Below are 18,755 nucleotides of genomic sequence, written 5' to 3'. Positions count from 1 at the left end.
TCCATATAATGGACTTCAATGGGAACCAAACAGTTCAAGGTCCAAAACACACTTTCAGTGCAAACTGTTCAAAGGGCTTTAAACGATTCCAGACGATGAATAAGGGTCTTATCAAGCGAAACAATCGGTAATTTAATAAATAAATAACAAAGTTTAAGTTTTATAAGCTCAAATGCTCGGCTTGCTCTGTTCTGTGAGGCACATTTGTGACTCTCCTGTTCAAACTCGTTCATCAAAATTAATGAATCTTTTTCCGAGTCAATTCGTTCATTTTGTTCGTTGAATGAACCAATTGACTCGGAAAAAGATCGTTCATTTTGATTTGAATGAGTTCGAATAGGAGAGTCACAAACGTGCATCACAGAACAGAGCAAGGTGAGCATTTGAGCTTATAAAACTGAAACTTTGTTAATTATTTGTTAAATGAGCAATTGTTTCACTTGATAAGACCCTTATTCATCATCTGGAATCATTTAAAGCCCTTTGAACTGTTTGCAGTTTACACTGAAACTGTCTTTTGGACCTTGAACCGTTTGGTTCCCATTGAAGTCCATTATATGGAGAAAAATGCTGGGACGTTTTCATCAAAAACCTTAATTTCTTTTAAACTGAAGAAATAAAGACATGGACATCTTTGATGACATGGGGGTGAGTAAATTATCAGAAAAAGTTTTTTTTTTTTTTTTTTTTTTTTTTTTTTTTTAAAGTGAACTACTCCTTTAATAGACAACACAGTTTTTGTTTTCAAATACAATGAGGTGAATTTAGGGAATTAGTGAAGCAGCTCACGAGGACGTGGAACCAATTCTAGGCACGAGAATTTAGCATCCGAGAACTCAAGAATTCAATTTGCAATGATTGTAGATGTCTGCTCTTTAGTTGCTCACTAATGCATTTAGTATTCTGGAGAAAAGACTAAATTGCTTATCCCTCAACTTCTTTTGATCATTCATATTTCAGACACTGACACCAGCACTTAAGTCAGGCGATGATGTCTCATGAATTGCAGCATTTTACATGTCTTTCAGTCACCATGAATTATTTCTGTGGCGTCAAAAATGCTCATAAGCTATGCTTTTTTATCTCTCAGAGCTTGTGTAAAGCATGTTTTTTTTAAAGGCAGGAGAGATGGACTTCATTTTTAACTAATAATACAAGGATGAATGGAGTGGACAGGCTGAGTCTAATGGCAAATTGATGTTTTACTTCTTGGTAATAAAATGTCCCCGCAGGCATCTTTGACCAAGCCTAGGATAGATTGTAGTTAATAATGGATGGCTCGCATATCTTTTCCAAGTTGGAATTGTGTCTCTCTTCTTGCATCGAGTCACAGGAGATTTGGCTCTGGTGCCGCTCAGTTTGGAGACCTAAACATACTCAACCTGAAAGAACATGCATTGGGGATGGTACTCCATAAAGTCTAATGTGCTGTTTCGCATTTCTGCCTCTTTTTCCTTGTCTCACAAAAGCTGTCAAGAACAGGTCTAGGTCATAAAAGAAAGCCTATTATGGGCTATTTTTGCACTGTGACAAATTTGATGATTTTTCCCTCGAATTCTCATTTCTCATTATGGTGATTGTCATTAGATTTTTATTCATTTGTAAATACTTCAGAATTCATTATCACCATTGTCATGATTCATACCTTTGTGACCCAGACATGTTCTTGACACTTTAAAACTAACCTCACATGGTAATGTCAGATGTGTACTGGCCATTTTGCATTTTTAAATATATTCTGGCTGTAGAGCTTTTGTAGATTGATTTACAACAACAACAACAAAAAAAAAACATTTATATGTGAGGCATGGGACAACGTAACATTTCCATCTCAGCACTCAAGCTTCTCCATTTCAGCTAGAGTCAAACCTCAATGAGTTGCATGCGGCGCTACCTAAACACACTCACTGTTTGGCCTACCACACAGGAAGCCTTCAGATATGTTGTATTATTTGCTGTGTGAAGTATGAAGAGGTGATATTAGTCTGTGTGCGTGTGTGAGCGTATGTTACTTAACTTCTTAAATCATACCCTGTTTTTATTTCTTCTCCTCTGGGCTACGTCTGCTAGAGAAATCCACACCTGGAGAACTCTAAGTGTGGGGTATTGTATGTTTAATTCTAGCCACAGTTCGCATCCCGAGCCCATTCGCACACCATGTTTTATTTGATCCCATTTGTGTCGTGTTTTACACGTATCTTCATTTATTTGACTTTTTTCAGCTTGGATTTGCCATTCACATTTTGGCACATGCACGGAATCTATCATCTTGATTTGTTTGTATTAGTGATTAAATATAAGCTCTGTTCACAAACCTAGTGAGCTACCTCAACTTAGCCACCTGCCGGCTAATTCAACTGATTTGGAGCACGTTGTACATATGCAAAAAATCCATGCGTCATACGTAATGTTTATTTCAATAGAATGTACCATGCAAAACACTAAATTGCCTAAAATAGCTTAGATATTTGATTCAATACTGAGATTTTTCTTGCGTCGTCTCTATTTTAGATTTTTTTTTTTTTTTAACGAGCTCATGATGCATTTTGGGTTTGCATTGAATATATACCTAGAGGTGAAAGTTACATCAATGACTCCTTTAAAAACTAGGAGTCTCATAAGGCTGCATCTTTTGAGCATCTACGATGCCTTAAAATGCTTACTCCATAGGCAGTTCACTAGGTTTTGGGGCAGAGCAATAGTGGTTGGTGGTGTTAATTGTGAAAGTATTACGCTTTTGCTCGCTATCAATGTGGCCTGTGTTTAATGTGTTGTTGTTTTTTTTCTCTGCATCCTCACTCTTGTTTTAATTGCTTGTTGTTGTCGCTGTTAAATGTTGGAGAAATCTGCAGTGATTTGTGCCCGTACAATTTAAGGGCGGTTCAAATGTCACTACATTAGCATATTAAAATAAGTTTAATTTCTATAGCGAATCCTGTTGCCTGTTAGATCACCTTCTTCTCATAAATAGCATTAGCATGTGTCCCATGGTGCAACAATTACAGTGAAAAGGCCACTTCATTTGCTCTTGTTCGTTTAGAGAGTGGCTTCAAACGACACTTTATACCACAATCGGGGCTAGCTGGTAATTATTCCTCTTTAATACTGTCACAACCCTGCCTCGTGTGCTGCACCACGCCATTAAGCTAATATGTTATGTTCATGAAGGCAAAGGATGATTACTCCTACGCCAAGCCACCTACACAGCCAACTGTATAGCGGATTTAGCTTAAAGCTCAGAGGTTGCCAGGTCTTTTCTGTAATCTTGTAAAATCCACACAACTGCAACATTACTGAGAAGACATTATAATGTCAGTGCTTAAGGTCGTTTGGCTTGGATTACAGAGGGCAACTGTAACAGGTAAACGATTTATGGTTTATGCTACATTTCCTTTTTGGAATCGCATAGGCTATAAAGTGGCTTTTTGCAATACGGATCCAGAAAGCGATGTGTTGTGGGCTTTCTTTACAGCCGCTTGAATAGAATGTTGTAGCGCCATAAATCAATATTAAAAATAAGGTCTCTTTGAAATTCTTAAACATTTATAGCAATAATCTATAAGCTGGGATGCATCAGCCCCTTTTAATAACAATTTCTGTCTTGTAAATCAAGGCACTGAATTGCTATTTTCCTGACAAACTAAACAAAACCAAAATATTGGATATGGATACCAAAATATGCACATAAACATTTCTCAGTCACTTAAAAAAAAAAAAACTGATTACACTAAAATGCATTATAAAAGTATTTCTATTATTGCACCATATAATGCATTTTATGGTCTCATAAATAATTGTAACTACAATTTAAATGCATTATAATACTTACTGTATGTTATGCCTTTGTAATGCACTAAAACACTAAATGATGAACAACCTATTTCAGATGTAACAAGGAATCTGGAGATATTATAATGCAATTGAACTTTTTCCAATTATTTATTAAAAAAAGGTATAATGCATTACTGTATAACGTACATTATGAATACCTAGACTTTAAGAAAAGTCATCTTGCACACGTACATTTTCAGGGCTTTTTCTGTAAATTTCCCTTCACATGCTCTGTACAGTCATGCTTTCTTGCAAATTAAAGTAAAAGATCATTTTCCACAATAAATGTATTCACGGTACAAAGAATCAGCAAAGACTGTGGTGTATGTGTGAACACTCTCTGTTATTATTGGCTAACCTCCTTACAGGTGAAATAAATATCAGTGCTTACTGTCGGGGAAAACAATTGGTTCTGCCCCATCTTATCATCTTTTTTGCAGACTCTTTGTGACAGATTCATACTATCCTCGGTGAAATGATCTGCTCTTGTTCTGCCTGAATGCTTAAAATACCTTGTTAATAAAAATAAACTTTCCGAACTTTGGGATCCTTCATTTGCGTAGAACCAGAACCCAATTATTTCAAAAGAATGAGGAAGATTGGACTTTTTACGACATGGCCCGACATCAGATATCCTTGTTTAGGATCCGTTTTGTCATGAAGCAAGAAGTGGCTTTATCTGATTCCAGATCAGTCCTTTATTGCTAAGAGCTCTCATGAGGTGCATATATATTATTTGTGAAATATAGTGGCTTATGACTGACCCTGCTGGAAATAGACGGATGTGATGATTCAGTGTGTAATTATATGCATAGGCAGCACTGCTATTTCACAAAGTGTTGATCTATTTCTATCTGGTCAGCATTCTGATGGAGCAATGAGGGAGTCGATCTCGGACAGAGTTCGTTCGGACACTACTCAGTCCCAGACCATTAAACGCGCACACACATATTTCAGTGAGACCCTGCACTCAACACACAGGAGTGATGCTCTTGCACATCTGCGCTTTCGATCAATGACAGACCTAGACATAAAGCATATTGACATAAATAATAGATGATTGCTACAGGAGGGCAATGTGATGGCATAAAACACTATATATTTAGGGACGTCCCGAGCCGATCTCAAGGATTGGTCTTGGGACCGATTTAGCATTTTTTTTTTCACAATCCTTTATTTTACATCAGCTGTAGTGCAGGTGTCGTGCAGTAGGTGGTAAATGCTAAACACGGAAACTCAAATTTGTATGCGTGGTGGCTAGAACCAAAAAGGGTTTTAGTAATATGAGTTTTCGTAATATGTTGCATATGAAAGTAACATAGTACACAGGCATAGTGGCACATAAGCACATAGTTGTACTGTGGTGTTATCTGAAGTACCTTGGGGTGCTATGCAAATACCAACACAATTGTGCATGGTAATTGCATGGTAATACTTTGCTTTTGGACATTTACCAAGATAAAACCATGTTTTGGGTCATGTACCATGGTAGTTTGTGGTAAATGACTTATTCTATGTAAGTGTCATAAAAATTCCATAATATGTGAACATGATAATCATTCAGTACTGTGGTATATAGTGAAGTGGATAGATGGATGGATGGGTGGGTGGATGGATGGATGGATGGATGGATGGATGGATGAATGGACGGATGGATGAATGGACGGATGGACGGACAGAGATGGATGCATGTATGATGGATGGATGGATGGATGGATGGACAGACGGTCGGACAGAGATAGATGATGGATGGATGGACGGACGGACCGAGATAGATGATGGATGGATGGATGGATGGATGGACGGACAGAGATGGATGGATGGATGGATGGATGGACGGGCGGACGGACGGATGACAGACAGACAGACAGACAGACGGACAGAAAGATAGATAGATAGATAGATAAATAGATAGATAGATGGATGGATGGATGGATGGATGGACAGTTAGATGGATGGATGGATGGATGGATGGATGGATGGATGGATGGATGGATGGATGGATGGATGGATGGATGGATAGATAGATAGATAGATAGATAGATAGATAGATAGATAGATAGATGGATGGATGGATGGATGGATGGATGGATGGATGGATGGATGGATGGATGGATGGATGGATGGATGGATGGATGGATGGATGGATGGATGGATGGATGGATGGATGGATGGATGGACAGTTACTGTAGATGGATGGATGGATGGATGGGTAAAACAGACGGACGGACAGACAGATAGTGTTCTATGAATTCAGTAGAGTAGGTGTGTGTGTCCATTTGGCACACGTCTACGTGCCTGTCAGTCGATTGTGTGTGTGCTTTCAAGCCTGAATGGATGAATGAACAATTTTATGATCTAATAAACCAGAGCATCTTATTTAGTCATTAGCTGAAATAAAGTTGTACAAAGTCTTCGGCAAACCAACCTTTGTCAAGTTAACAAACCGTTTCTCGTCTTCCCTCACCCTCACTCTCTCCCATGTACAGCAAAGTCACAATAACATCACTGCGAGTATCACACTTTCTCTTCACACCAGAAATGATGAGAGCCCAAAAAATAATAAAGAGGCCACTTATGCTGTGAGCTCCTCGCAGTTCTACTCTATTAATATTTATGGCCACCTTCGCCTGCCGTGGTGCTCTTCACTTCGCTCTCTTTTATTAATATCATCAGAACAATGTCAGCAGGCCATTTTAAAGGGCCATTGAGATGAAATGGCCAAAGATGGATGCCCCCGCTGCATATGCATGCCGCCAAACGCATCGACTGTTTGCATCTGTTTTAGCACAGTCAGCTCGCCGCAAAACACATTTGCCATAACGGCCCATATCCAAACTGTGTTTTTATTGCCTACAGAGAAGTCACGGGGTCATTAAATATATTTACTTTGGTGCTGCTTTAGCGATAAAGCGAGCAGTTTGGGTGCTACAGCTTGCTTTTATGATACAGGCAGCGTACAGACGGGAATTTAGTGTGTGTGTGTGTGTGTGTGTGTGTGTGACTTAATGCAGCTCTGTGTGCCGACAGGCTGATGCATGATCATTCGGGTTTGTATTATTGTAAAGGTTTGTGATACAGTAAGTGGCAGGTTTTGAACATTATTTACAAATTGTTAGTGTGAAATATGTTACTAACTCAGGTTAGAATATGATTTATTAAGCAAGTTATCATTAAGGTTTGTACAAAAGTCCCCACCATGAAAGATATTTGTATATTGTTTGCATGAAATTAGTATTTTTATATCATTGGAGTGACTTAATTCCTATGATTAAAATAATTTGATTAAAGTTGCAAAATAAAAAGGTTTGTCAATCGTTAGCATGAAAAGCATTCCTTTTGTGGGTTCGTTTTAGCGTAAAGATTTGCATAAACTGGCAAATGTGAAGGTTATGTGTATATTGTAATACAAAACAAAAAATCTGTAAGATGTGAGAATGATAAAAATCAGTGAGAGTGCCAGACGGCCACCAAGTTGCTAATTGACAACTTCACTTGCATGTCATCACCAATATTACAGTTAATCGAATCGCCATTAACAGACGCCATCTGGTCTTTATTATCATATCAGACTATTGCTGTCCTAGCGTATCTCCTCTTGTCTTTACCTGGAAGAACCAGTCCACAGAGACGTCAACACTGAGACACGTCGATGACAAGGCCTCATTTTGGAGTAGCAAAAGCGTGATGTGTTTGCCAACTGCTTTTGCCGTCTCTTGTCCTCCTCCTTTCTCTTTCTGTCTCTGTCAAGCTCATAACAGAGAACAGAGCTACAAAATGTCTGTGAAACACCCACCATTCCTGTCCATCCCTTTAGCTGTCCAAGCACACTCCCACCAACAGGGCTAAAGGCGCATTGACTTTATTCTCCTTTAGATGGAAGAATACAATTTTGCTCAGCACTCTTCCTGACTACCACTTTTGACTATGCACGTGGAAATTTGGCTGATCCTTGACGTGATTGTGGAAAGCAACACAGTTTATTCTGTGCTAATTTTATCTAAAATTTCAATTTAATTTTAGATTTCTGTAGCAAATGAGAATCGATCAAATTATAGACTATAAAGGTCTTGTTAAAGGAGTAGTTCACTTTTAAAAAAAACTTTTGCTTATAATTTACTCACCCCCATGTTATCCAAAATGTCCACATCTTTCTTCAGTCGAAAAGAAATTAAGGTTTTTGATGAAAACATTCCAGGTTTTTTTTCCATATAATGGACTTCATTGGGAACCAAACGGTCCAAACGAGAGTTTCAGTGCAGCTTCAAACGACACCAGACGATGAATAAGGGTCTTATCTAGGAACCTTTCTAGTCATGACTCGAAAAAAGGTTTGTTCATTTTCATGAACGAGTTCGAACAGGAGAGTCACAAACGCTCTTCACAGAACAGAGCAAGGCGAGCATTTGTGCTTATTAAAAACGTAAACTTTTTTATTTATTTTTGAAATGACCGATCGTTTCGCTAAGTCCCTTATTCATCGTCTGAAATCGTTTGAAGCTTTTTGAAGCTGCGCCGAAACTCCCATTTGGACCTTGAACCGTTTGGTTCCCATTGAAGTCCTGAAATCCTGGAATGTTTTCATCAAAAACCTTCATTTCTTTTCTACTGAAGAAAGAAATACATGGATATCTTGGATGACATGGGGGAGAGTAAATTATCAGTAAATGTTTTTTTAAATAGGAACTATTCCTTTAATGTGTTTTTTTTTTAGTTTCGTTTAACGTAATTAAAGCAACAGTTTTTCAAAAACGGAAGTATGGAATTTGGGGTAAAAGACACTCTTGCTGTTAATTAAATAACATGATAATAAACAGCTGGCTGACTTTTCCATTTGTTGACATGACATGGTTAGATTTAAATGGGAAATATCCAACGCTATCTCACGACCAATTCGTACGAATTCAGAAAGTGGCTAATTCGTACTAATTCTTACGACCTCACTCGTACGAATTCGTACGATTTGTTTAAACCCACGTGATGGGTTGGTTTAGGGGCGGGATCAGGGGTAGGTCATTCGTACGAATTCATATTGGTCAATTCGTAAAATATGTACAATTTAGCAAAAATCGTACTAATTACTGCGAGTGAGGTCGTACAAATTGTTACGAATTAGCCACCTCGTAAAATTCGTACGAATTGCCGTTAGTTCGGGTTTAAATATCATACTGTATGTTTATATATATAAGGAAACCATCATTTAAAAAAAAAATTATATTAATTATATCATATTATAAAAATCGCATTTATTTTTACTATTGCAAAGCTATAAAATGTTGACTTTTTAAAATAAATGTTTTTATTAAAATATATTATTTTAATGACAATATATTTATTTATTTGATCAAAATAAGCAAAATAAAGTAACTCTGCTGAAGTGATTGTTTTGAACAAAAATTAACACTTGGATATTAATCAAACATATTACTTTAGGTAATTTGTATAAATACTTGGTGTCTTTTGTCCCTTTTTACCCCGTGTGTAGACTACCTCATACATTTATAAGATTTTTAAACAAAACAAACCTTGTCTATGATTTATATTCACACAAAATGCCTTGATCCATCATTGTTCTACACAAACGTCTATTCTGTCTGCAATCATTCACTATAAGAGCAGTGAAATGCACATTTTTCTTGAGGTTGTGCCTTTAGCTCTGTTGTACCCTACATGTATACAGTACACACACACACACACACACACTCTTCCTTCTCTTTGTTCTCTTTCTCTTTTTTTCCCACTTGAAGGGGAGCCAGATGTGCAGTTTCATACAATGGTCATTTTACTATTACTGACTATTACTGATGCCGAGGATATTTACAAACCTAAATGTAACTAGAGCTTCAGGTTGCAGAAATCTGTTGCTTATCTACATTGAAGTCTTTTATTTGATCAAAACATGATGTGGTCATTAGCACATGAAACAGTGGCACGTTTTTACTAGTTTTATCATTAAATATCTCTTTATTTACAGTACTGATACTAATCAATGTGTTTGTCTTTTTTTGTCCTTTGTTTTGGTATTATTCGATTTGATTATTTTGTGATATTTTCATTAATACTTTCATATTTTAATTTTAAATTTTATATTTAATTTATTTTACATATATTGATAATTTTTATTTTCACTAAAACTTTCATAATTTTATTTTATTACACTTTATTTGACAATTTCTTATTTTTAATTTTATCATATTTAATTTATTTTACACATATTTATTTATTTTTTTGTCCTCATCTTGCTGCTCCAGAAGAAATGCGTATTCCTACTCGTATTACCTGTAAGTAGCATTAAATACAAAACATCTAATCAACAATCCCTGTCTTAAATTTATGCATTTCTATTATCCATTAATACAAAGTATACTTCTACACTGTAAAAAATATTTTCAAGATTAGTTATCACAACATATTTTCTTTTGTCAAATCAAATGTATAATAATTTATTTAGTTGAGATAACTTATTATTTTGAGTTTCTGATGGTTAAATTAATCTACTTCATTGTATTAACTCACTTTTTCCAGTTCAATCAACTTAAAATTTTAAGGCAACCCAGGTTATTTACTTTTTTAAGTTAAACCAACAATATTTTTTTTACAGTGTAGTAATCACAACATTTTTTCTTTTGTCAAATCAACTTAAATAATATATTTAGTTCAGAAAACATATCATTTTGAGTTTGTGATGGTTAAATTAATCTCCTTCATTGCATTAACTCACTTTTTCCAGTTCAATGAACTTAAAATTTTAAGGCAACCAGGTTACTTACTTTTTTAAGTTAAACCATCAATATTTTTTACAGTGTACCAGTTTCTGAGAAGTATTTGAAAACTTCCTTAGTTCATTAAAAGAATAAGGTGAAAGATAAGTGACAATTATCTTAGGACCCAATATCTCTTAACTTTGCCATGGCGAACAAAGCTTTTCGAAACTAAGAGAACTTTAATTTGGAGTAAACTAAATCACATTTTGCACCAATGTTTTATGTTCCGTCAAACACAGTAAATGTTCGATCTACCAGTTTTCCCATTTGAAACATTAGCTGGCCTACAGTTATAAATTGCCCTCATGTGCACGGAAATTGATGCGGCTCCTCCACCATTCTGTTATTCCCTTTGGTCTGCGGACTCCACCTCTACTTTTTATTACTTTTCCGTTACGCTTAAACTATTTACTATTACCTCGACTGTTATGCCTTCCTCAGCATTTTACTACTCGGGATTGTTTAATTTGCTCTGTGTGCAACAGAGCCTATAGCTGCAGGATGTTTACCTCACACGTTAAAGGATTTAAAAGCTCACATTCACAGTCGGACTACTACAGTATGTGCATTCTCACTCCTCTCCTGAAATATAGATGAAAGTAACTACAGCCAGGAGGAGCTCTTTCAAAAGAATATCATCTGAGAGGGCATAGACAGACAGCTACAGGCTAAAGTTTGCCGTGACGCCAATATAATTCGGAGAGCGAGTCCTTCTCAGTTTCAATGGGGTTATGTCCCAGGTTTCAGTACGCATGTTTAGGTCGGCACATGGGGATTTAGTATTGCAGCCGATGATTGAGCTTTTGTCCTTACCCATTCACATACTTGTAGTTTACCATTAGCAAAGAGATCTCGCATGTTGGAAAAGCTTTGATAAAAAAAATCCAATATGTAATCTGAAACTTTTGCATATATACTTTTAAGTGTACTTAGATTTTAGTAGCATGTACTGTAATACAACCGATTTCACTGTCGGCATGTTTTTTAGTATGCACTTTGATTTTAGGATTGTATAAATAGCAATCATAATATATCATGATGTTAATGTTTATTCCAGATTTATCAGCATGTTTAAGTTTGTGTGTGCATGCATTTACACATTTTGGCAGATGCTTTTATCCAAAGTGACATTCGAAGAAATCAATACAATTTTAACACTCTGTTCCCTGGGAATCAAACCCCTGACCTTATTCACACTAATGCTTTGCCCTACAAGTTAACCTACTGCAACCTTGCACGTGCATGCAACTGAAAAATAGGGGATAGTGTGCATTTTATTTTGAGATGTTCTGCATGCTTATTAATACTGCTTTGACATGCACTTCCTGGCTGGCTTCTGTCTTTGCATGTTCTCATGACACCATTGAAGTTTTAGATCAACCAAATGTGATATCTTTATCAATGAACATTTGGTGAATTTCATGCTTAAATGAAGAGAAAAAAATTACCCTGAAAAAAAAAAAAATTACAGTAGAGATAAAACGGTTACCGGTTTCATGATAAACCTTCATGTCGTATTACCTTCAATTTGAAAGAGTCATGGTAAATACTGTCCATAGGTTTTGTTTTGTGTAAAAACATGACGTGCAGTGAGGTTTTACCAATGCTGCAACCTTTAAAACTGAGTGCTGAGGGAAATTATATAAATTTATGAATGAATAAAGTATATTAATGTATTTTTCAATGAAACTACTGTCTTCAGAAAAGTTTCAATGGCATTTTCTTATAAAGTAGTGTTTATTAGCTGCGTACAAGCAAACAGCTCTATTTTTGCTTTTCCATAAGCGCCACCTACTGTCAGAGAGTGGATTTACAATGTCATTCAGAGTTTTTTATGCGCTGTTGTAAATTTTAACCAGTTGATGAAAAATAAGCTATTCTAAAATATGCACTTATCATATTACCAAGTTTATATCGAAAACCAACAAACAACATATAAAATTAGGAGAACTACATTTCCAGCAAATTTTACCATAACCATGATTATTTTGGTCTTTATGAATTTTTCACACCATTTTATCTCTATTTGACCAACGTGAGCTATGTCTCTCTTGTTACCCGGTTCTCTCTCTAGCTCTCTCTTTTACAATTTGCCATTAACAAAGTTGGTGCTATAAAGACGTTTATGGTGTCCTAACTAGTATAGCCTTCACTTTTAATGAGGTGCTGCTCTGACATTAATTAAATAAGGATTATCTATAGTTTATTCCACTTACAATCTGTCTAGATTCTGCGGCACTTGAAACGAGACCCATTACTGCAGTATTCCATTAGTTTTATTATTTAATGGGTGTTGTATTATAAAATACTGTGACCTTCAGCATACGTCGTGGGACAAGTTGATGCTTTTGTCTATTTAGGTTTTGGTGTAGATGTTTTGCAGTTTCTACAGCGAAATCTCAGCACTCAATAGCAATCACATTGATGCTTGACTGCTTAATTTGAAAGTTGGGACCCTTCTCGTATTGCTGCTTGATGTTGAGACCCGCTTCTGAACAGTTTTTGGTCCTATTTTTGATCCTCACTCACTAAAAACCAACGTTACTGAATTTATTTTCCAACCTAGGTAAAATGGCCCCAATTTTAAAGGTTGGCCTGGTTTCTGTGAAAGCTGAAACTTTATATGTTTTTTTTTTTAATAAATTCCCAGCAGAGAAAATAACAAAACCAAGAGTTATTATCAGCACAGCCCCATAAGAGAAGGGAGCTCATATTGAGGTCAAATGGTGTTCTGCGGGACCTAGAGAATCAGAGAGTCAAATTATTGGATGACTCCTATCCATTGCTGACACTAATATCTTCCTTGAAGTTTTGTGTGCTAACGTGTGGGAAAACTCCAGCTTATGAACCGCCAGACAAATCAACAAATCAAAGACCAGAAGAAGTGCCTTTATAAAGACTGCCATAGATTATTTAGGGCCCATTTTTATGGTTATTAATAGGTGGGATGAGATCAGGAAATGTTGCAAACCAGGTTTGAGCAAAAAAGCTTAATGTGTCAGAATATTAAAAGCTAGGTCACTACCTATGTGCCACAGTTTAGGAAAAAAATAGTTTCAAGGAGTAGTACAATCTGTAGGTGTTGCATCTATTATCCAGTGTCAATATATATGTTCTCTAATTGATGTTCTACCCATTGCAACAGTTCTATAACAATAAATCAACCTGTTTTAAAGTATACTAATGTATCAGTTTGCAGTACGAGGGAATATGTTTATGTGCAAGTTTTTCCTGATCAATAGACTTATAGTGTCTTTGTTCTGCATGGCAAGGTTTTGAGTTTTCTAAATGTGGATTTGAGGTTTACTGGCAAATATCACTGCAGAATTTTTTTTTTTCAGTTGATGCCATTTGAATAGTCACGCCATTCCCACTTCTTTTCCTCTACTGTATGTGCCCAGTGTCTGTCTGTGCGAGCTTGTCTTGTATATATCTTGAATGTCAATTTATCAGCAGTGTTTTGGCGGTGCTTTGGTTTAGTGCTCTCTTGCTGTTGCACATACTGTATATCAAACCTAAAACTGGCCATTTTTGCAGTAACTAAGTTTGTTACTGATTTTAAAAACTGTCATTACTTTTACTTTTCATACATTTACAGTACGCATTGGAAAACAGTGAAACGGTTTGCACTAGCCAGAAGCATTGCAACAACACAATGAAGTTTCTCTTTTTGAGCATGTGTATAAACTTGTCCTGTTGTGGCTGAATTTGAAGGAAACTAGCTAAAAAACAGAAGGAGACAGCCAGCAGCAGTACGCAGAGAGAGATGGGACCCGTAGGCACAGCGGATAAAAGCACAGGAAAAGTCAGCACGTTACACAAGGACGATCCGTTCTCCACCAGCAACCAGGACCTCAATGGATTCTGTGAGTTCAGCAAATTTTGTGCTGCCCTTGTTTTTTCATATTACCTGTTTATTTCAAATGTTCCTGTGCTCTGATAACAATATGAGTTGAAGTTAGCATTATCAAATGAATGTATTTATGAATTAGAGAATAAATGTATGCACAAATAAACAAATTAAAGGGTTACTTCACCCAAAAATGAAAATTCTGTCGGTATTTACTCACCCTCGTGTTGTTCCAACCCTCCATGTGTTTATTTGTTCTGCTGAAGATATTTGGAAGAATGTTTTAATCAAACAGATCTCATTCCCCATAGACTTCCATAGTATGTATTTTTCCTACTATGGAAGTCAATGGGGAATGAGATCTATTTGATTAAAACATTCTTCCAAATATCTTTCTTTGTGTTCAGCGAAACAAATAAACACATAGAGGTTTGGAACAAGATGAGGGTGAGTAAATACTGACAGAATTTTCATTTTTTGGGTGAACTAACCCTTTAAAGAATAAACAAATGCACTAATGGACAAATTAAGCAATGAATGAATATGAACTATGAATGAACTTAAGTAGCAAATTAATGAATGAATGCACGAATGAAGGAAATAATAAATGAAGAACATAAAAAAATAGTGAACTGAAAGCATGAATGAATACTGAAAATGTAAGAAAATTATTGAATGAACAAATAAATTAAATAAATGAACACATGGATGAATGGATGCATACATGAATCAATGAATTAATAATTTAACAAATACTTAAGTGTTATTTTCAGCATAATTTAAAGTTGGGAAACTATTATTAATTCACCGGTATTCTGACAACCTGAAAATCATTGACCGAAACAGTGATGTTTAATTAAAGGGAGAGTTCACTTTGAGATTAATCTTTGATATGTTTTAGCTTACCTCAAGGGCATCCAAGATGTAGGTGTCTTTGTTTCCGCAGTAGTTTCAATTTTTGATTTTTAGGTCAAACCGTTCTTGTCTGTCAGTCATATAATGGAGGTCTATGGTCACCGAGAAGTCCAAATCAAACATGATTTAATGACTCGTAAATGTAAGTACACATTGATGGACTAAGACACGAAACGAGCAGTTTGTGTAAGAAAACGAACAGTATTTATATCGTTTTTACCGCTTTTAACCACAGCCACGTCCAAGTGATCTGAGGGCGCGGGCGCTTTGTGGCTGAGGTAAAAACGATATAAATACTGTTCATTTTAATCGATTTTATTTTGCTGAACCATAATCTATTCTTAAATCCCAAGATCCATCTTTTCGTCTATGCTGTTGTCTATTGAGTGAAAACTTCACTAAACATTATTTGTAGCACATCCGTCACACAATAATTCGCAATTATTCTTGATATGAAAGAGTCTCAGCCTTCAAACTGTCAATTTTATTATGAAATCCAAACACTAAATGTAATTTTAATAGCCACGTCAGTTCAAACAGTGTGAACCGATCATCTCTTCCTCTTCACTAGTCATAGCACAAATGAAACACAAGTGAACATCAGAAGGTATGTTCAAAGATACAGCAATAGTTTCAGACACTTTACACTGCTTCTCAACAGAGAACTTCCTGCTCTTTTCCACTAATCTCAAAAGTCAAAGTCCAAAGGTCATAAAATAGCCACGTTCGCCAAATACCTCGATCGTTTGAAGCACGTGAGTGTGTGTGCGCTCCAGTCTCATTACTGCAATCACATGACCCTCCTGCACTTCCCACCATCCCAGTGATGAGCTCGGGAAGCCCTAAAAGGTGTCAAAAGGGGTTAACAATCTGTCATTTTAACTCAACTCAACCTTGTCTGTACTAAGCGTCCGTCAGGAAACCAAATGATGGGACGCCACCGTCTCGCACCTGCCACTCACAGATCTGAGATCGCTAATCGCAGAGAGCTATTTTGTCACTAAACACCATGGACCGAAGCGTTCTACATATCAAGAGGCTCCGCTATTGACGTGCCGCTTTAAGGCGCTAGAGAAGAATAGCAAGTGGCATTTGCACTAGGCCTTTTTTCATTCTCGTGCTTTCATTCTCAGTTTTAAGTGGGCTCTGGCATGCTGTGAAGGGGCTGTAATTAGGACGAGTCGCTTTCTGCACAAAATGTCACTGTGGCCTTTGTGTACAGAATAATTTGAATGGAGCTGGACGAAGAGGAGGCAATAGAGATGCATGGAGAGAGAGAATGTCATTATGCATAATGATCACATTTACTTCCTTTAAAATCAACATTGATTGGCAATGTGTTCTGTGTGTAGGGTTTCTCAGTTCTTTTGAATGTCATTGGTCAGTTGATGTGCAAATGCAGTTCATTTGGTATGTTTATTTCGGATCATTACAGGCACGGAGTAGTTGGAGACTGTTATTTTATCTGTTGTTTATCTAATGGTCTCAGAGTCACTGTTATAGCACAAGTACAGACTCTTCATTATAGACATGAATCTCAGCTGTGGTGTTGAAGCAAAAACAATCTAGAAGTCAGCCCAGCTCATAACTGCTGTTTGTAAGCAGTTCTTTAAGTGTCAAAGGCCTTGTGATACACTATCAGACACTTTCATCTAAAACGTTAAAGCGGCATCTGGTAGTTTTTGTGTTGGAACTGCAAATTGCAATTGATTTTTATCTCTGAAAATGATTTTCTTAATCAATATTTTGTCCTGTTGTTCAGAAAAAAAAAATCTAAACATTCTTTCAATAAGATAAATTTACTCATTTATTGGTTCATGTCGCATCTGCAGCCAATGAGCTTGTGGCTCAGCATTTAAATGGTGGTTACTATTCACTATATCAGTTTGCAGCACACTTTCAGAGTTTGTCAAACCCTCCACCTTCCCCAGCTCCACCTGTATAGATCTGCTATGGGTAATTGGTATCTGCTATTTGTCAGTATGTATTGCAGTAGCAAGTTCCTGTTTTTGCTCTGTAATCAACAGCAATTCCGCAGCAGTGTAGCAGATCTATCCCGCCAAGACCAAATATATTAAAATTGTCAAATCCATTGCCATGCTAAAACTTTTCAGAGTTGTCCTGATTGGAATTTTTTTAATTGCTTAATTTTCTTAGATTTCATTTTCTGCTTTATTTTTGCAGTGCAAATCCTAACATTATATAGACAACGTACCTCTTTTAGTGGAAAAAAAAAATTATTTTAGTTTTATTGGTCGCTCCAGATGTCAGACCTTGTGTTCTAACCACCGCATTCTCATCCTACGGCATCATATAGTGACGCTTTTGAAATTTCGTCTAAATCCAACACACATGGCACCCTTAAGTGTCAATATAACACGCACAGAGCTTTGCTCGGTTATGGGTAGGTTTAGGTCTGGGGTAGTGTTAGGGTTAGACCACTAGGAGGCGCTTTCTTGCCCATATATATCTGCGTCTTATTGCCGTTGAAGGAGTAGTTCACTTTAAAAAAAAACTTTTGCTGATAATTTACTCACCCCCATGTCATCCAAGATGTCCACATCTTTCTTTCTTCAGTTGAAAAGAAATTAAGGTTTTTGATGAAAACATTCCAGGATTTTCTCCATATAATGGACTTCACTGGGAACCAAACGGTTCAAGGTTCAAATGAGAGTGTCAGTGCAGCTTCAAAGGGCTTTAAACGACATCACACGATGAATAATGGTCTTATCAAGGACCCTTCGAGTTTTGACTCGAAAAAAAAAAAATTAATTTTGATGAACGAGTTTGAACAGGAGAGTCACGAATGCTCATCACAGAACAGAGCAAGGCGAGCATAGATATATATATATATATATATATATATATTTATTTTTTATTTTTTAAATGACTGATTTTTTCGCTAGATAAGACCCTTATTCATCGTGTGATGTCGTTTAAAGCCTTTTGAACTGCACTGAAAATCTCATTTGGACCTTGAACTGTTTGGTTCCCATTGAAGTTCATTATATGGAGAAAAATCCTGGAACTTTTTCATCAAAAACCTTAATTTCTTTTCGACTGAAGAAAGAAAGACATGGACATCTTGGATGACATGGGGGAGAGTAAAGTATCAGCAAAAGTTTTTTTTAAAAAAAAAAGGAACTACTCCTTTTAAGGGTGCCGTGTGCGTTGGATGTAGACGAAATGCCAAAAGCGTCAGTATATGACGCCTTAGGGCACCACATTCTTGTGGACCTTTATACAGTATCTCATATTGTAAATTACATTTTTTTTCTCATTTATATCCAGACTGTCCTCTCACTGGCTTCACAGTTACAATCACACATTATTTATTTATTTTTGTATCAGTGCTTTTTAAAGATGATTCAGCGTAAGATGTGTGAGATAGAGAT

General features: G+C 36.4%; 1 protein-coding gene across 10 annotated transcripts in view; it reads left to right on the top strand.

Moving 5' to 3' along the window:
* ptprt (protein tyrosine phosphatase receptor type T) overlaps positions 1-18,755 on the top strand; it is a 259,071-nt gene that overhangs the window by 183,819 nt on the left and 56,497 nt on the right. For 4 of the 10 annotated variants that reach the window (XM_089134443.1, XM_089134449.1, XM_089134442.1 and 1 more), the window contains 3 exons: positions 2,071-2,103; positions 10,086-10,112; positions 14,310-14,461. In XM_089134443.1, coding sequence (XP_088990569.1) covers positions 2,071-2,103; positions 10,086-10,112; positions 14,310-14,461 — 212 coding nt within the window. Of the gene's footprint in view, positions 1-2,070; positions 2,104-10,082; positions 10,113-14,309; positions 14,462-18,755 lie in introns of all 10 variants that reach the window. The other 6 variants (XM_089134444.1, XM_089134445.1, XM_089134447.1 and 3 more) reach the window with 3 other exon arrangements.

Source organism: Pimephales promelas, chromosome 8 (assembly GCF_988280905.1).
Source record: "Pimephales promelas chromosome 8, fPimPro1.hap1.1, whole genome shotgun sequence".
Taxonomy (NCBI): Eukaryota; Metazoa; Chordata; class Actinopteri; order Cypriniformes; family Leuciscidae; genus Pimephales; species Pimephales promelas.
The sequence above is the reverse complement of the archived record's forward strand: the minus strand, read 5'-3'. Positions and strand labels throughout refer to the sequence as shown.